Here is a 19807-nt window from a genome sequence, read left to right as displayed (position 1 = left end):
GCTATCTACCTATTAAAAACCTACAACCCTAACCACGACGACAGACGCCTCACAGGCCAGCAAGACAAGCGACCGTCCGAGGATAGAAAAGCGCCCAGGCCCACCCCGCTGCCACAAACGCGCATGCGCCGCTCCAAGCCCCGAGCCGCCGGAAGAGGAAGGAGAAGCGCCAGCGCCGGAAATTGACGTCACGACTCCGCGCGTCGCCCGGTGCGAAAATGGCGGCCGCCTGCGGAGGCGCTTCACGTTGGGGCGCGCTGGTGCGAGGCCGCCTTCTCCGGAGGAGCCGGAACTCCGCTGGCTACTCGACCGCTCTGACGGCGGCCGGCGGCCGGGGCAAAGGTACGGCCGGGGAGGCCAGGCCCTCCCTCCCTGGCGGAAAGGCCCGAAGAAGCGAGGGGCAGCTCCGCGGGTGCCGCTTCCGCTGGGGCGGTGCGAAGGGAGAAGGAGCGGGGCACTCCCGGTTCAGCGGGAGCCCGACCGCAGCCGGAGCGCTTGCAAGTGAGCGGCGCAAATCCGGCGCGTTTCAGGAGGGCTTTAAAAGGGGGGGGGGGGCAACTTTCCCGACGCATGCTTCCCTCTTGAAGCAGCAGCAGCAGCAGCAAAGAACAAGCACCGCAAAACCTCAAGGGCCGCCTCTCCGCTCATGAGCCGACCCTGAGATCACCTTCTGAGGCCCTTCTTCGCGTGCCTCCTCCTCGAGAGGTCCGGAGGGTGGCAACACGAGAACGGGCCTCCTCTGCAGTGGAATGCTCTCCCCAGGGAAGTTCACCTGGCACCTTCCATTAGACACCTTTAGGCGCCAGGCGAAAACGTTCCTTTTTCACCAGGCCTTGGGCTCATTAAACAATTTGTGTCCTTTGAAACTGGGGGGTGGGTATCGTTTTTGTTGTTGTTATGCCTTAGACTTGGGTGTTTTTATACTGTAAACTGCTCTGTCATCTTCTTATGAAGGACGGTATAGAAATTTAATAAACAAACAGATAAATTTCACTATCAAAACCTGTCCACAGTTAAAAGGAAACAAGTTTCATTGAAATTGATGTGATTTATTTCAGAGTAACCATAAATAACAGATACTTCCCTATTAAAACATAAAATGATATTTTTACACTTGAGCAGTAAGGCATACTGCCCTGTATCCAGGCATGGGTAAATGATATCTCCTTCCATCACAATGTGCTGTTCTTTAATAGAAAGAAAATCCAGCACGTTTTACTGAGTTCAGTGCAATTTGGTCACAAGTAAATGTGTAGGATCACATGCCTTAATTTTATAACCTTTATCATCAGACATTTTTTACAAATAAAAATATTTATATTATATTATTTAGTTATATATTTATAAATAAAGTGTTTGATTTTAAATTATAGGACCCTATTTGTAGGTTTCAAAATCTAAAAGCTGAGGGGAGAGGGAAGGCAATAGGAACTAAGGGGAAATGAGACTTACTGAGTAGGAATGTGGGTTCTTGAAGGGTCAGCACTAGTGAATAGGTTTTTAAAAATACCTTTAAAGGAGACTAGATGGAATCTAGTGGGAGAGAATCCCAAGCAGAAAGGGCTGAAGTATAAGATTTAGACCAGGGGTCCCCAAACTAAGACCCAGGGGCCAGATGCGGCCCAATCACCTTCTAAATGTGGCCTGCCGACGGTCCGGGAATCAGCATGTTTTTACATGAGTAGTATGTGTGTTTTTATTTAAAATGCATCTCTGGGTTATTTGTGGGGCATAGGAATTTGTTCATTTCCCCCCCCCAAAAAAAACATAGTTCGGCCCCCCACAAAGTCTGAGGGACAGTGGACCTGCCCCCTGCTGAAAAAGTTTGCTGACCCCTGATCTAGACAAAGACTAGAAGCATGGGATCAAGCAGTTGCATAAGGAAAACCAGAACTAAGAAGCGACAAGCCTGTGAAAGGGCATAAGAGCCTTCCAAATCCAGCATCCTGTTGCAACTTTCAGAAATCTACTACTGAGAGAATACTGCCTTGAAATGAAGGTTTCATTTAGTAACCATGGTAAAGCTATTATAGTAGACTTCACTAAATTAAATCTATCATATCCTTGTTTATTAACACTATCTTACATGGTTTTGATCCTAGCTTGTGAGTGATTCTTACACAAAAGATCTGAAAAGAAAGATGCAGTTCTTAAAACTGTCATGAAAGCCATGTTTCTTCATCCAGATGATGTGTGATGATGAAAGTCCCTTACATATTTGGAGATTGTGCCTTGCTACAGAGGAATTAGCCTCAGTATTCATAATGGTGTTTGGAACTGAGGCTTGGCACAGCTTACATGTTTTCGATCTGGGTGTACCCTCACATTAAGCAGTAAGAGCAGAGACTGCATGCCGAAGCTAGGGAATGACTTGGCCCAGCCCCTAATGCATCTCTTCCATTTATGGTTCTCTGTATATGACTATCAACTGACTATTAACTTCCAGCCTGTTATTTGAATAATATAATTTGCACGTATGCAGTAATAAAATAAGATATTTTTCTGAAATACTATTTTCCATTATAGGTGCATTGGTACAAAGAGGAAGGAGCTCACAAAATGATAAATACCGGAGAGAGGTAGGAAACTCAGGATGCATGTGGATTACATTTTAAGCCTATTGGATCTTATTCTGTTTCCACATACTGACAAACTCATTTCTTCCAAATAAGTAACCCTGAAATTAAAACTCTATGAAAGAACTAGGATTATCACAAGCACAGGTTTAAATATGTAGTGTTGTGTTTATTGTAGGCTTCCACCTACTAAGCAAGCACTTTTAAGTGTTAGTTACATCAGTGGCATACAGAGCCGCTTTGCCGCCCGGAGCAGCAAACGCAGGGGCACCCCCCCAGGGTGCGGAGTGCCGCTCCGTAGCGCGTGTGCATCGTGACATCACAACGCATGTGCACTACGGAGCGCAGTTCGTCCGGGCTCCGGCAGCCCATCTGTGCAGCGGCTGCTTGCTCGGCAACTCGCAAGGCTGCCGGGCACGAGCAGAGAGTTGCCGTGTGAAAAGCCGCCGCACAGAAGTGGTGCCGGGCAGTTGCTTGGGAATCGCAGGGGGGGGTGGCGCCGAGTGTCACACCCCCCTCCAGGCTGGAAACAGGGGTGTGTCGCTCTCAACGCCCCCACCTTCCTACGCCACTGTGATATACCACCATTACAAAATTAAGTCATTAAGTAATTCAGAAAAGTCCCTCCAGAAAACCGTTTATAACAGTTCTTATTCAGCTACAGCCAAATAATTACTATAAATGAATTTTTGGTTATGTGAATTGCTTTGTCCTTGCTAATAAGTTAGGTTGAGAGCTAGTAACTGGTCCAAGTCCATGCTTTGACCTTTATGGCTCAACAGGGATTTGAGCCAGGATTAATCCAGTTGCAGTCTAAAACTCATGTGTTATATTATATGACTCATATAACGGGAGGGCAAGAACATCTGTCTCGAAAAACTGGTCAATGTTAAAGCATATCTTGTCATAAAAAATAGAATTGTTTCACATTTTGAACTTTATTTTCGTTTGAAATTTGCATTAGACTGCAAATCCCAGAACTGAGAAGATGGAGGTTGATCAGGATTGGACCAGTGTATACCCTGTTGCAGCTGCTTTTAAACCTTCCTGTGTGCCCCTTCCTCTTCGAATGGGCTACCCAGTGAAAAGGGGTGTACCTCCAGTAAAAGAAGGGAACTTGGAACTCTTAAAGGTACAATTGTATCCTGCTATTTCAAAGACACTTTTTTCAGTGTAGAATGTAGTTGAAGGAAACAGATATACACTATAGTAGTCTTGCGCTTTCATCACAAGTTATTTATATATAAAAATATTTATATACTGCTAATAAAAAACAAATCAGAACGGTTGCCAACAATTGTATGTAAACCCGTGCCATGAAAGTCATAAAAAAGTTAAAATCAGAAGTTAACTAATTACTGTGGAAGGGTGTACTCTTAATTGCCTGCACAAGCCTGATGAAGTAGAAAGGTTTGTAGCAGGTGTTTTAAAGTTGAAACAAAAGGCACCTACCATAGTACTGTACTTGACTGATGACACTAAAGTCTGTTTCTTGTTGTCAAATGAGTCTTGCTGGCTTGAGGAATGACCAAAAATGTTCCTGCAGATGATGTCAGTAATTGAGCTAGGGTTTCAGCTATTTAAGCAGTTCCTGGGATACCCTGGACCTTAGTTGTTTAAGACTTGTGAATTAATGCAAGGACCCTGAACCTGTCTCGGTAGTTGATGGGTAGACAGTGCAGATGCTTCAACAATTTTCTTAACTAGATGCCCCCATCAGCAAACTGACCACAACATGCAACACCAGCTGGAGCTTCTGCACCCAAACCCAAGGACAGTCTCACATAGAGCACATTGCAGTAATCCAGCCTTGAGGTTACCAATGCATGATAACCAGTGGTCAAGCTATACCTGGTGGACCAGATGAAACTGGTAAAAGGCACTCCTAGTTACAGAGGATACTTGGGTCTCTAGTGACAGATGTTTCCAGGAGTACCTCCAAGCTATGCACTTGCTCCTTCAGAGGAAGTGCAACCCCATTCAGAACAGGCCGAACAGGTAACCTGTCATGCCTGTCTCCCAAACATAGGAACAACCCACCCAAAGGGCCTCCATCTTCCAAGGATTCGTGCACAGTTTAGTGGTCCTCATCCAGTCCACAACTATTTTCAGACACCCAATTCTGAGCTTTCACAGTCTCTCATGGTTCAAATATTATGGAGAAGTAGAGCATACTGGTGACACCTTGCTCTAAAACTCCTAATGACCCCACAATATGGATGTTAAATTGCACTGTAGAAAGGATAGTGCCCTGTGGAACCCCATAGCACAATTGCTAAGGTTTGAAGAGCACTTACTCAGTGAACACACCCCTAAAGATACAAAAGCACTGTAATATGGTATGTAATATGTCTTTTCCTTCCCTTTCCTATTCTTAATCTTCTTTCAAAAAGACTCTAAATAGCTTACCTTTAATATTGGTATAAAGCTGTTATTCAATAATGTCAAGGGGGGTACTGCAATGCCACCGCACAAATACATACTCTGTCTTGGACTGGTATGCCCTCAGATTTCTATAGTTGAACCATTCCATCTGTTCAAAACAGCTGGAGCTATTCTATTTTCAAGGGAAAATACTGTTTTTTTCATATCCGTATTGGACTTTTATACCTTCTGATCAATGCACAATCCTTGGGGGGAAAGCAAGTTGTGTTAACTGTGCTTCTATGTATAAGTTAACTGTTGTACTATTAAAATAATGCTGTAGAAAACAAGTGTAGTTATGCCTATATGACACTCAGGTGGCCAGGTAGCTTCTACTGGGCTACTAAGTATTTCACTTATTGCTTAGCGATACTGAATGAATCCTTTGTCCTCATTTAGATGTTTTACATTATGTATTAGATTTAGACTATGAGTTACATCTTATTTCAGATCCCCAATTTTTTGCATCTGACACCAGTTGCCATCAGGAAGCACTGTGCTGCTCTTAAAGGTAAGTTTCAGATCTCTTTCATTGATTAAAAAATAGATGGAAGACAATGCTAGCAGGCTATACTTTGTTCTCAGCATGTAACCTTTTTAAAGAAAGAGGTGAGAGTCAGGAATTTGTAAGCAGCTATGCCTCTGATTGGCATATTCACATCATATTCCACTTTAATTACCTGGAAAGAGATGAAGTTCTTACTACATTTTTCTCAGAGTAGCTATTGCCAGAATGATTGCTGTGATCTTGCTCCCACTGCTCACTTTTCAGACTTCTGCACAGAGTGGCCAGCTGATGTTGATAATGATGAGAAATGTATGCAGCACTTTCCCATTGAAGTTGACACAGTAGATTACATTTCAGCAGGCCCATCTGTTCGCAATCCTAAAGCAAGAGTGGTGACTCTAACAGTAAGTAAACTACAGAATTAACTTCATTTTTAACATAGGGCTCTTAAAACAAGTTCATTTGGTTTCATTACAAAGCAGGCAAAAAGTAAACTTGCTGTTGCTGAAAGAGAATGTACAAGAACTGTTTGCACTGATGAAGCAATTAACTTAAGAAATGAAGAACCACCCATTAGAAATTGCTTCATTTCTTGGCACAAAATCCAGTAACATCTAACATGGTATTTGATTTAAGTGCTGTAAGCTATACTTGAGTAATGGTCAAGTTAGATGCCTATTTTGAATATTGAATAAAGCATTAGGAGAGAAAGATAATGAATCTATAAGGCCATCTTTTTTCAGCCATTTTTGTGTGTGAGGTCATTCATTTAATATTGTCCCATCAGTATTCAAGATACTGCATAAGCAGAAATGACTTTGCCCAAGCCACTTAAAGGCAACTTCCTGTGTTCCGGAGTCAAACTACTGCTCCATCTAGCTCAGTATTGTCCGCACTGACTGGCAGCCACTCTCCAGGTTCCAGACAGGGATGCCTTCCCAGCCTGGAGATGATGAATATTGAACGTGGGACCTTTAGCTTGCAAGGCAAACTGCCACTGCACTGTGACCCTTCCCCGCTTAAAACCTAAAGGAGAGAAAATGAGCGTTGATGGAGGCTAGGATTTGAGAAGTTTGGAGCACATTTTGCTTTTGTAAAAAAAAAGCCATTTCATTTGCATTTTCATTCATCTCTAAAATAACTTTGTAAGGTAGATGGCAGTATTTGTATGACAAGATACTGTTAAAATCATGTCCTACAGTCCAAGCCAATGTTTTACTTTATGCAGATAACAGTATAAAAACCATGTACTTTTTTTTTAGAGGTATATTTCAAAACAGGCTGCATATAATGTTGATTATTAAACATGCAGCAACCTGCCATATGGCTTTTCCTAGCACTTATGATCAAATGAGATGTGATTGATAATCCTGTCTTCTCGTGGTGTCCTGTTAATCCTTTGTCAACATAATCTGTCGGGAGGAACGGGACAGGGAGAGGTTTGAAGGTGAAAAGCAGATGATATCGAAGCTGTTTTGAATGGGGGCTACAGCATGGTTCTTGCTGGACTGATGAAGCTGTGTCTGGACTTTACCATTTCAAATTGCTTGTGGGATTTGCATGATGGAATGCTCCTCCATACAAAAACAAACCCCTCCCTGCGCATTATAAAAAGCTTATATGGAACAAAGTGTCTAGTCTAGCCTTCCCTCTGATATGCTTGTCTTTTATGGCAGAGAGTGTTTAGAATGGAGAAGCATCCCATTATGTGTGCTCAAGTGACGGGGCTCAGCTTCCCAGCCACGTGTTTGCCACTCCAGTGAGACCTTGCTGACCTGGGAGGATCTGCGTACATCTAGTGTGTTGCAAAATTGCCATGACAGAATCTGTAACTTTCAGATGTTCAGATATAATATTTAACATGGTCTATAAAATAGCTAACTGTCAAATCATAAATGCATAACCAAATAAAAAGACACATGATACCATCAGTCAGTAAACTGGCCCATTACATTCAACCCCAGCAAGGGCAAGGACCACAAGCTTCACATGAGTCAGTAGTGTGATGCAGCTTCAAAAATGTGATTGCTCTTCTCGGCTGCATCAACAGAAGTCTAGTGTCCAGATCAAGGGAAGGATTAGTCCCACTCTATTCTGCCTTGGTCAAACCTCACCTAGACTCCTGCGTCCAGTTCTGGGCACCACAATTTAAGGAGAATATTTACAAGCTGGAACATGTGCAGAAGAGGGCAACCAATAGACTCAAGGGTCTGGAAACCAAGCCTTATGAGGAATGGTTGAGGGAGTTGGATTGCTGCAACCTTTCTTCACTGATCATTTTGGTTGCCCTTTTCTGAACCTTTTCCTACTCTCCTCTGTCTGTACACCTGTTGACACTCAAAAGACACTTAAACTTGTGAGGCAGGACTTATAGTCTTAGCATAGAACCTAACAAAATGGTAGAATTCTGAATAGTACTACTTCAGACCACAGAGGTGGCAAGGAGCCTCATTTTTTAAAGCACCTGAAATAAAAAGTTCCCTGAGTGTAGTAAACTAGCACTTTGAGAGAAGGCTGGGGTAATGTGTCTTCCTGATGTAGTAGTTGACTACATTCAGGGAACTTTTTATCTAGGGAAGCATTCAAAAATATTATTTTCCCCAGCTCATACTTGCTGTTTGAAGTGGTAGTGTTCTGAATTCTTCTGCCTTAATGCAATATACTGTGTAGCAAGTTTCTTAAGTCTTAATACAATATAGCAAACTAAGATTGCACCTGAGCACTACTTTGAACTTTTGTTAGTTTAACATGTTCTTAATCCTTTGCTTGAAGATAGTTCTTTTTTATAATAATTTTTATTAAAAAAATTAAAACATACATAAACAAAAACATAACAACACAACTAACACAAAAAATACAAACTAACAAAAAACACTAACATATTACTTCATTAAAAATATAATCTTTCCTCACATTGTCTCAGGACTTCCTCCTATCTCCTCCTCCTGCGTCCTTTGAGAGTACCTTTTATGTAACTTCCCAAACTTCTTCCTATTCTAATCTTTACACAAATATCCATTCTATCTCCTACCTCTTAACCTTAGAATCATAGAATCCTAGAGTTGGAAGAGACCACAAGGGCCATCCAGTCCAACCCCCTGCCAAGCAGGAAACACCATCAAAGCATTCCTGACAGATGGCTGTCAAGCCTCTGCTTAAAGACCTCCAAAGAAGGAGACTCCACCACACTCCTTGGTAGCAAATTCCACTGCCGAACAGCTCTCACTGTCAGGAAGTTCTTCCTAATGTTTAGGTGGAATCTTCTTTCTTGTAGTTTGAATCCATTGCCCCGTGTCCGCTTCTCTGGAGCAGCAGAAAACAACCTTTCACCCTCCTCTATATGACATCCTTTGATATATTTGAACATGGCCTTAACCTTCTTTTCTCCAGGCTAAACATACCCAGCTCCCTAAGCCATTCCTCATAATGCATTGTTTTCAGGCCTTTGACCATTTTGGTTGCCCTCTTCTGGACACGTTCCAGCTTGTCAGTATCCAGCTTGTCAGTATCCTTATTATAACATTATCTACTAATTAACTTTTGTCTTATCTAAATTTTATCATCTACGACTTATCTTATCCTCAAATTATATCTAACTTTCAATCATACAATGATCTTTCAAATACAATTTAAAATTCTTCCACTCTTTTTCCACCGCGTCGCCTCTCTGGTCACAGAGTTTCCCGGTCATTTCTGCAAGCTCCATATAGTCCATTATTTTCATCTGCCCTGCTTGAAGATAGTTCTTACACTGAGCGGCTCAAGTCTGTTTTGAGTCACAAAATTTAATTTGTTCTTTATTTATTCTCTAGTTAGGATTTGCTTCTTAGCACTTGGCTTTTTAAAAGCCTCTTAGTGCTCTTTCTGAGACTTTCCTCCCTAGGTTTTTCAACGCTTACATAAATATAATCTTTGCTTTTTCCATTAAGATTCTTTACTGGCCTTGTTTCTGTTGATTGAGAAATAGTAGAATTAGATCCAAATTTTCCCGTAGCTTATTTCTAAGGATTGTGTAGTACCTCATGCTGTGGTACTGCATGTCAGCATAGTCTCAACTTTGATTTTAAAAAAGGAAATCAATGGCTGTAATAATGTGCTGTAAAGTGTATGGAGATGCCTGAATAAGGTTTCCAGTGACTGGGGCCAAGGTGTTAATAATGCTGTGCATAGCCTTGTGCATAGTGCCAGGACTAGCAGAATCAGAATAAATGATGAAATTAAACAGGTGTCAGTCTCCTGGTTCTGTGCTCAACTTTTGAGGACTTGAATCTAAAAGACACCTGTAATGTATTTTTGTGTGTGTGTGGTTTGCATGAAGTCACCTGTTTGAGCTTTGGGCTAATATTGGGCTCTATTATTTACGACCTACAAAACCGAATGCAGTGACATCATGTTTTATGTGCTTTAATGCAGTAACTCATTGACCTTTTTTTCTACCCTGGGCATTGAACTTGCTATCAACTTGCTAAGAGACTGATTTCTCTCCAGGTTAAGCTTTCAAGCCTCAACTTGGATGATCATGCAAAGAAGAAGCTCATTAAACTTGTAGGAGAGAGGTACTGCGAGGGCACAGATACCCTTACCATTACAACAGACAGGTATCGTAACATGAGAAAATTGTCTAATGTGGGTCATATGTAAGATAGTCAAGACCCTAGCTGCTAATATCCATTTCTGTCCCACAACTACTACAAGGACTCAAAAAAATATTGTGCTATATTACAAAGATCCTTGGTTATAATGACTCTTCTACTCTAATCTGGCAAAGGCTTTAGCTATCTTTGTTAGACCTCATTTCTCCCATTTCTTGCTTCAAAATGCAAATAAATCAATATGATTGAAATAAGTTTGTGTCCAAAGGTCAACACTTTTTGGAAGCTTGTTTGTGAGTGAACTAAAGTGCAGTTGTTTGTCTTGCTTCTTATGTTACTCCTCCGGTCCCTGTGCTATTCAGGAGAGGGCCTCCTGTGGATATGTTCTCATTAGGAGGTCTGTTCTGCTTGCAGTAGGAGCGGGACCTTTAGCATAGCAGCAGCTCCTCTTTGGAACTTCCTCCCGTTCCACGAGATAGGCACCACGTCTGTTGTCTTTTGGGTACCTACTGGAGACCTCCTTTTTTCAAAGTGAATATTTTCAGTGAAGATTATCCTAGCCTATATCTATTTTAGATTTGAAATTGTTTTTCTATTTTACATTGTTTTAATGTTTTTATATGTGCTTTTATTGTTAAATCTCTTATTCATTGGAAGCAATTAATGAATAGTTCTTCAAACTATTCATTCTATAGTTTCAGTTTATTTATATTCAAAAAAAATTATAGAGTTTTAAATGGTTAAATATTGGAGAGATTATACCATAGACTTAGTTTTTCATATATTTCAGGTGTCCTTTAAGAAGACAAAATTATGACTATGGAGTGTACCTTTTGACAGTTTTATTCCATGAATCATGGGTAAGAATTGATGCATGATATTTGTGACAGCCAAGCTTGACTTAAAATGTGTAACGTTTGTTTGATTAGATGTTGTTCACAAATAATATGGCTTATTTACATTGATGGTAGAGAGGAATTGATGTGTTTGTGTGTTGGGTCAAAGCTATTGTTTTTCACAGATGGTATGTTAATGAATACTCAGTGAAAAACTTTCCATCTTTTTCAAACATTGAGCAAAGTTCCATCTTACAGGTCCTCTTTTTTATGTGCACAGATCAGTACATGTTGAATGCACCAGAACTGAAACTGGGGCAAGAAAGGGCATTCTGCTCAGTAGTAGAGCATTTGCTTTTTATGCAGGAAATCCCAGGTTCAGTCCCCAGTATCTCCAGGGAGGGCCTGAAACCCTGGAGCCCCTGCCAGTCAATATAGACAATACTGAGGCCGATGGACAAATGGACTGACTCAGTATAAGGCAGTTTCCTTTGAGTGGCCAACCTGTGGCCCTCAGCTGGGCACCAGCTTTCATCATCCCTGGCCATTGGCTACACTGGCTGGGGCTGGTGAGTCCAGCAGTATCTGGAGGGTGACAGACTAATGACCCCTGCCGTGGAGCTTCCTGTCAATTGTTGCACTTATTTCTGTCTGATATGCACAGATCTGAGGTAAGTGGTAAAGCAGTAGTAGAAGAAGAAGAAGAGTTTGGATTTGATATCCCGCTTTTCACTACCTGAAGGAGTCTCAAAGCGGCTAACATTCTCCTTTCCCTTCCTCCCGCACAACAAACACTCTGTGAGGTGAGTGGGGCTGAGAGACTTCAGAGAAGTGTGACTAGCCCAAGGTCACCCAGCAGCTGCATGTGGAGGAGTCGAGATGCGAACCCGGTTCCTCAAATTACGAGTCTACCACTCTTAACCACTACACCACACTGGCTCTAGCTTAGTGTTGAACATTGACCATGAGTGAGCCAACGTCTTGGGCCTCTCTCTCTAAGTATAATATCTGCCTTGGTGGTCTACGGGATTACTTCGGAAATCAGTGTGGAGTGCTTAGAGCACTAAGAAGAAAAATTATGGCTGTTCCAACAGACTATTTGCTTACCTAGTTTGTCAGATGAAATGATGGCTATTAGGGACATTTATGTTCCTGTGTTTGTCAACTTCGGAGTGGGCACATCCCAAGCAGCCCCACTCTTAGTCTTTGTGCAGAGAATGGGACCATCTGTCATATGGAGCCTTGAAAGGTTTCCTTGCATCCTGGAAACCCCAGTTATGGTGAGTCATGGCTTGTGTGGGAATCTTGGCATGCACAGCTGCACACACACAGTTTCCATCCTAACAGGCAGGTGTGCTCTTTGTGCAAAGGTAAAGTGGAGCTCTTGGTGGATCCCCACTCCCTGCTTCCATGTTGACAAACAAAAGTAGCATTGATGCCTGAACAGGTCTGTAGCATTCATGAAAATTAGTGGAGGGACATCTGCACTGTGATGTCCTCAGTGCTACACAGGCACTAAATACATTTTAATCTGTTTAGGGCACTATGGAAAAGCTGAGGTAGGAAGACTCTTGATTCTGTTTCTTACCCAGGTATACCTCCTCTGCAGTGACCCACCTCTTCTCTTAGTAGTGCTTCAGCGAAAGGGAGAATGAGATATGGGGATGAGGACAGTGACCTGAGGGAATAAATAACAGCATATCAATGGAGCCTCAGTGTTGTGACACTTAGTTGATATGGGGCTTGGCCTCTGGGTGTCCTGTCACTTTACATGAACAGAGTATCTCCTGTCAGACACCCCAACACTCTTTCCTGCAGTACATTGAAGGGGAAGATAGGCTGTCTTTCAGTGCCAGCGATTTAATTGTTGATCTTTTCACTAAGGTGCCCAGTATTGAGAAGTCCGGGAAATGGTGAGAAAACCACTGATGTTAACTGTTTAACTGTACTTCCTTCAACTAAGGAATTTTTAGAAACATAAACACTAATGCTTTAGTATTTTGAAAACCTATAAAGTTGGGCGAAGGTGAACTGTTCCCTTTACCAATTCATAGGTGTCTGTAGCCAATTCAGCCACTGATTCTAAGTATGCTGGAAGCTCAGAGGGGTTAATTCCAGATGAACACATCTGTCCTTGGCTCTAGCATTACTTGGTGATGGAAGACTTAGCCATATGATATTGCTTGTGTGAGTGCTTGGTGTGTATTGAATACACACAAGTCCCATACCCTTTTATTACCTTTCAACTTCCACATAAATACTTAATAACCTCATCAGTTGTAATTGTCTTTGATTTCAATGAAAAATGCATGGCCTGCTGCAACACATTGGATTTTTTTTTTCCATGAACGGGTGATCCCTCAGAAGGAAGCATGTTCAGTAGCTTCATACAAGTTTTTCTTAATCTTAATTCTTAATCTCTGAAATTTTAAAATGGCAAGGGGGAACTCATCCCTTGGTAAGGACATCAGTACTCTCAGTTTGTCAACAAAATAGGATTTAAACAGAATAATCTGAAAACAAGTACTGCATGTTGGATAGGAGCATAGTTAAATCCTTGATTTAGCTATGAAACTCACTTTGTGATCTTGGGGTAAATTGGGGCCAAACTAGCCAAGGCTGTAGGATATTTGTGATCAGATCTCCTATGGGTTTTCTTAAAGCTTGAAATCAATTTTGGGTGCCCAAATCAGATCAAGTCTGTATAACAGAGAGCAGAGTTAACTCTTTTCTCCTGTGCTATTTTTCTGATCTAGAATCTGCTTTCACACCCAAAGCTGCTATCTCTCCAAGGGTGGAAAGCATACAGGGCACCATAGAAAATCAGCATGTCAGGGAAATGTGCTCTAGCTGTCCTTCTCCCTTGCTATTTTTCTGTCTGAAGGGAATCATCTATGGAGTTGTAGTCTGAAGTGATTGTGAGGATCATGTGGTTGTGAGGATAAAACAAGATCTCCATCTAGGCCAACCTGAGCTCTTTGGACGAATAATAATTTCTCACACATACACTTTTTAAGTAATCCTTCCAGCAACCCTCTTGGAGACTCCAAATTATCCCCGTTGAAAATGTAGGACTGAGGCTGGCAGCAGCTTCTTCTAAGGCCAAGCAGATAGTTCATGGCAAGAGCAAGATCTGAATGGGGGAGTCACTTCCCGATTCACATCTTGGTTTCTGAGCCAGTGTAGTACAGAAGAGAAAGGGGTGGATACAAACACAAGATGGTATCTAATCTTACTGAGAAAGAAAACGGAACAGTTTCAATTCATACATAGGTCTGGTAAGAATAGATTTAAGAATATATAGGTGTGGTATCAAAGATCTAAGACAACATGATGCAATGGATTGAGCCTTTCCAGCTTGTTCCTCTCCCATTGCCGTTAGTTCTGGAAAGCTTTGTTAGATTAGTTTAAATGCTGTCCTTTACGATGGGTGCACAACTAAAGAAATCACTTTTCTGGAGTCTATGGATTATAAATGATAGTTAAGTGGGAATAACACAGAGAGAGGCTGCTGTGGATATTGGCTTCGTTTTTCATAGAATTGTAAAGTTGGAAGGGACTCTGAGAGTCATCTCGTCCAGCCTCCTGCAATGCAAGAATCTCAACTGAAACATCCCTGACACATTCTATTCTACACATCCTGGTGCTCAGTTCTGATGTGGCTATAGAACTGATGTGGGCTGGAACTTACAAGATTTGAATCCTTTGTCCAATTCTTTTCGTTAGCTATGTGTGCATTTTTATTTTTGTCTTCTGTGTACCTTGTGTTGGGGCTTTCCCAACTGAATCTTTTCTGCAGCCACATGCTTCCCTTTGGTCTCAAGGGGGCTTTTGCATGCAGTCCTGTGAGCATACTTGGAACTCTGCACAGTATAATTAATAATTACTTAATTAGAAACAGGATTTCCAGTCCCATAGGTAGACTTGCATGTTCAACACACAAAGCTTTGAAAGGAGGTGGTGTGCTGAGGGACGGTGGAGAGGTGGGCCTTGTTTCTATATCCTTTTAAGCTTACTGAGTTTGAATACTTGAAGAGGGCTGCAGTTTAATAATGAATCTGAGAAAATACGTGTTCAGATGCTACTGTAACCATATATATCACCTATTAGCTCTGTCACAATCTCTAAAGTGATGTACAACCTAAAAATAAAATAATCCAAAATAAAAACACAGAACTTTAGCAAAGCAACATGGAAGCTATTAAAATGTAAAACTAGAAATGCTGCCAATGCCTGTGGCACAAAACTCTACATTTCACATCTTAATCATGGTGCACCAAAGGCTTGGGAGAACATAGGAGTCTTAAATTTGCATTGAAATATAGGCACCATTAGTTATAGAGGGGATGGAATTCTGAAGTCTGGGAGCTGCAATAAAACAGACCTTGTCTTGACTTAGTATCCCTTTCATTTCTAAGGGGGGATGTCTCAGCACATTCTTCATATACAGATAAGATCTTATGGAAGTTGGTATTCCTTCTAAAATGCCCCAGGTTGCAGGTTATTTAGGACTTTAGAAAGCAAAAACCAGCATTTTGACCTATGTTTAGAGATAAACTGGCTGCTAGGGAATATTTTTAGATGCTGGACAAATGTGATTGACTTTACAAAATTAACAGGCAGAGACATTTTGAACATGCTGAAGGTTCTGAGCAGTATGCAGATGCATCCCTGAATAAAACATAGTACGACCTGGTCATGATCAAAGCCTGGGAAACTTTGAAAGGGTCGAGTTTTCTCTGGGACAGCGATAAGTCAGGCCATGCATGCTGCTTTGCAACCCACAATAAGTCCAGATCTAAAAGAACTCCCTCCCCTCAAGCCGCACACCTGATCTTTTAGAGTAAGTGCAACCTCATCCATAGTAGACTGAAAGCAAATTCCACATAACCTAATAGTAGTATGACTACCTTGTCTGGTTTGAGCTTCAGTTCATTGGTCCCCAGCCAGACTGTTAGAGATTCCAGGCGCCAGTATTATCCCCTGCCTTATCTGGGTTAGATGGAAAAGAAAGAGAATTGGATGTCGTTGGCATACTAATGAGGCCTCACTCCAAACCTCCAGATGACCTTGCTTGCAGTCTCAAGTAGATCTGCCTTCCTCAAGCTGATATCCTCCACCTGTTTTGAACTACAGCTTGCAGCATCCTCAACCATTGGCCCTGCTAGCCAGAGTTTATGGGAGTTGTAGTCCAAAATGTCTGGAGGGCACCTGGTTGGGGAAAAGTGATGTTAAACTATGCTGGGGGGAAATGAAACTGTGAAAACTGACAGCAACTGTGGCATGGAGTAGCAAACAACCCTCTCAAAGTTGCTTGCTATATAAAAATAAAGTCACTAGAAAACAACGCCTCCAGTTCCAACAGTGAGGAGACTTGAAACTCTTAAAAAACAGGAAAACAGACTTGCCCTTATGAGAGACTTACAGAGGAGCAGTCTCATGTCTGTTTTCCAGGCAGCTGGAACCACTCTAGGACTGTTAGATACTTCCTGATTTCAAGAAGTTTAATAGCTAGGGCAGGTGCGGGCTTTCCTTGTCACGTGGGGATACCTTTGAAGGTAACTTGGAAACTACAGCTAATCCAGAATGTGGCAGCTAGACTGGTGACTGGGAGTGGCTGCTGAGATCATATAACGCTGGTCTTAAATGATCTACACTGGCTCCCAGTATGTTTCTGAGCACAATCCAAAGTATTGGTGCTGACCTTGAAAGCCCTAAACGGCCTCGGTCCTGTATACCTGAAGTAGCATCTCCACCCCCATCGTTCTGCCCGGACACTGAGGTCCAGTGCCGAGGGCCTTCTGGCAGTTCCCTCACTGTGAAGAAGAAGAAGAAGAAGAAGAAGAAGAAGAAGAAGAGTTTGGATTTGATATCGCGCTTTATCACTACCCGAAGGAGTCTCAAAGCGGCTAACATTCTCCTTTCCCTTCCTTCCCCACAACAAACACTCTGTGAGGTGAGTGGGGCTGAGAGACTTCAAAGAAGTGTGACTAGCCCAAGGTCACCCAGCAGCTGCATGTGGAGGAGAGGAGACGCAAACCCGGTTCCCCAGATTATGAGTCTACTGCTCTTAACCACTACACCACACTGGCTCTTGCAGTGAGATGTGAGATTACAGGGAGCCAGGCAGAGGGCTTTCTCGGTAGTGGCGCCCGTCCTGTGGAATGCCCTCCCATCAGATGTCAAGGAAATAAACAACTCTCTGACTTGTAGAAGACATCTGAAGGCAGCCCTGTTTAGGGAAGTTTTTTACCTGTGATGTTATGTTTTTATATGTGTTGGAAGCTGCGCTGTGTGACTGGGGCAACCCTGCTGGATCAGAACAGAGGCTCATCTAGTCCAGCTTTCTGTTTTCACAGTGGCCCCCAGTTGAGTATTGGATGCCCAAAAGCAGGCCCTGTCTAGTAGTGCTGATACACAGGCTGCTCTTCTGATATTTTGTCCCGTTTTTATTCCACTCGTCCTACAAGAAGGTCTTTGTGTATGGCTGCTTCCAATTTAACATCCCAACAAACCTGTGAGATTAAACCAGGCTGGGAAGGTGATTTCTTTGAGGTCACCCATTTGGCCTATGGCTGAATAGTGTCCCGTGGCTCAGTCCAGCTGCTGCACCTCACATCAGCATCCTGTGGAGAAACCATGTTGGGCAGGGTTTCCGTGTGGCTTTTGGGGTTTTTTTTCTTTTGTGCCATGTACTAATTCCCTGGAGAGTGCTTGTTGGATTTGTGCTGTGGCACTGAATTTCTCCATATGCCAAAACTTGAAATGTTGATTTGCTGCCACCCAGTGGCAAAAAAACATTTCCCATTTGCAGAGATTACTAAATATGCCACATGTTCTTAATGTACAGTGAATGGGTACAGAATAGCGGTGATATTCTCAGATAGCTACCAGGTCATTGTCTTAGCTTTTCCTATAAAGTTGCATTCTCATGTAGGAAGTAACTATGTGCAAGCACAGTTCAAGGGTGTGGCCGTCACACAGTGGTCATAATGGCTCCACGGAAAGCTTTTGATTGAACATAGTTTTTCAATCTTTATTTGGTAATCTACTAAGGCATTAGTTTGGGGGCTATGGGAGTTAAGGTCATACCTAGTTTTGTGATGATTTTGGTTCTGGCACGTTCCTGCAGGTCAGAAGCAATGGCAGAAGGTTATTCTCAGCTATGTTGTAGAACTCCCCACTAAAGGCCCCACCAACATCCTAACCTTTTTATAATTGTAAGATGTAAATCTATCTTGAGCTGGGCTCAACTCAATATTAAGTTGAGAATGGGTGAGGAAATTTTAGCAACTTTCTGCTGTGTTGTTTTTGTTACCAACCCTTTGGGACAGGGTGTGATCTAAATTTAAAACAACAGAAAATTCAGTCAGTTAATGCATATTTGGTCAATTGGCTGTTTCCAAGATAACTGATCAGTTAATTTTTCAGCTAATAAGTATGCTCTATTGAGATAGCTATAGATAGTTGTGATATGTTTAAGGCATCTCTGTTTTTCAGAAGGAAAACCTTTCATAGAAGTCCTTGCCTAAAGATAAGTGTGTGCAATGGTGTGGAGGCAGGATGCAGTAACAACTGAATATACAAACACTTCCGTTTTGAAAAAGACCAATGGATTTTATCTCACCTTCAGGGAGTGCATCCCCTTTGTCTTTTTCTGTGATAAACCCCTGTGTGGTTGTCATAGAATCCCTGCATTTTGCAAAGGGTTCTAGAGTGCACAGCACACATTTCCACAGAGCCTTGACCAGGATTTTTACACCTCTGCATGAATGGATTGTGCATCCTTTTGGCTGCACATCATGATTAATGGTCACACAAGAGAGCTTGTCTACCATTAATGACCTTCTAAGTGAGAAACTTCTAAAAAGCTTCCAAGGAACACCAGATTACCTGAAACGCTATTCCTAGAGCTACTGCTCTAGGCCATTGAGTACTATGACTGTGGTATTAAACTTAGTCAATCACCCTTTTCACTAAGAACTTACTTTCCTTTCAGAAAACAGAAGAGTGGGAAAAAGAAAAGACGGAGGCTGACATGGAGGAATACATCTGGGAGAACAGCGCCTCTGAGAAGAATGCTTTGGAGACACTGGTTCGAATACGAGCAGGTGACAAAACTGAAGAAGTCAGTAGGCAGGAGCTTCTTGCCTCACAAGAAATTCTGGCCTACAGAAAGTCAGTGGTTGAATTGAAAAATGAAGGAGAAACAGATAAGAACCTTTCTGAGTATAAAAACTCTGTCAAGAGACTATTAAACATGAGTGAGTTGCAGTAAAGAGAAGGCCTATGAAGATGTACATCATAAAGTTCAAACAAAATAGGAAATTCTTTCCAGTAGCACCTTAGAGACCAACTGAGTTTGTTCTTGGTATGAGCTTTTGTGTGCATGCACACTTCTTCAGATACACTGAAACAGAAGTCACCAGATCCTTAAATATGGCAGACCAACACGGCTACCCACCTGTATCATAAAGTTCAGTGGATCCAATTTAAACCTTCATACTTTCAGCCTGCGTTCCCTCCAAATAAAAATACACTATCCCAGAGCACTGACCAGCTTGACCGCAGTTACTCTGTCCTCTCTTCTCCAGTAGTTGGATGTTCAAGGGATCCGCAGGATTCCATTCACCCTGTAAATAATCTGCAGTTGTGTAGCTTTCATGGAAGCCTTATTTCAGCCTTACGTGTCTATTACTGCATATAGAACATAAAATCACAGAGTTGGAAGGGAACCTAAGGATCATCTAGTCCAACTCCCTGCAATGCAAGAATATGCCGCTGTTCCTTTTGTAGATGGAACCTGCAACCTTGGCATTATCAGCACCATGCTCCTGTTGGGTAATTAGGTGGGGCAAGTGCACCGCGGAA

General features: G+C 42.2%; 1 protein-coding gene across 2 annotated transcripts; it reads left to right on the top strand.

Annotated features, from left to right (window-relative positions):
• The first annotated feature begins 203 nt into the window (after positions 1–203).
• MRPS35 (mitochondrial ribosomal protein S35) lies at positions 204–19246 on the top strand. Of its 2 annotated transcripts, XM_033148228.1 has the most exons (8): positions 204–342; positions 2527–2579; positions 3541–3708; positions 5451–5511; positions 5773–5912; positions 9997–10106; positions 10891–10960; positions 18936–19246. In XM_033148228.1, exons 1-8 carry the CDS (start codon positions 219–221, stop codon positions 19212–19214), a joined length of 1005 nt encoding a protein of 334 aa, XP_033004119.1. In that variant the 5' UTR covers positions 204–218; the 3' UTR covers positions 19215–19246. The 2 variants fall into 2 exon arrangements, with proteins under 2 accessions (XP_033004119.1, XP_033004120.1); XM_033148229.1 differs by lacking the exon at positions 10891–10960 and having other exon boundaries at positions 18936–19210.
• The last annotated feature ends 561 nt before the right edge of the window (positions 19247–19807 follow it).

Source organism: Lacerta agilis, chromosome 5, assembly GCF_009819535.1.
Source record: "Lacerta agilis isolate rLacAgi1 chromosome 5, rLacAgi1.pri, whole genome shotgun sequence".
Taxonomy (NCBI): domain Eukaryota; kingdom Metazoa; phylum Chordata; class Lepidosauria; order Squamata; family Lacertidae; genus Lacerta; species Lacerta agilis.
The sequence above is the reverse complement of the archived record's forward strand: the minus strand, read 5'-3'. Positions and strand labels throughout refer to the sequence as shown.

Excerpts from the sequence above, each read along its gene's own strand:
- MRPS35 (XM_033148228.1), top strand. The coding sequence starts at position 219 with ATGGCGGCCGCCTGCGGAGGCGCTTCACGTTGGGGCGCGCTGGTGCGA. Across the intron at positions 343-2,526 it reads GGCCGGCGGCCGGGGCAAAG|GTGCATTGGTACAAAGAGGA; the intron begins GTACGGCCGGGG and ends TTTCCATTATAG. Across the intron at positions 5,512-5,772 it reads GCACTGTGCTGCTCTTAAAG|ACTTCTGCACAGAGTGGCCA; the intron begins GTAAGTTTCAGA and ends CTCACTTTTCAG.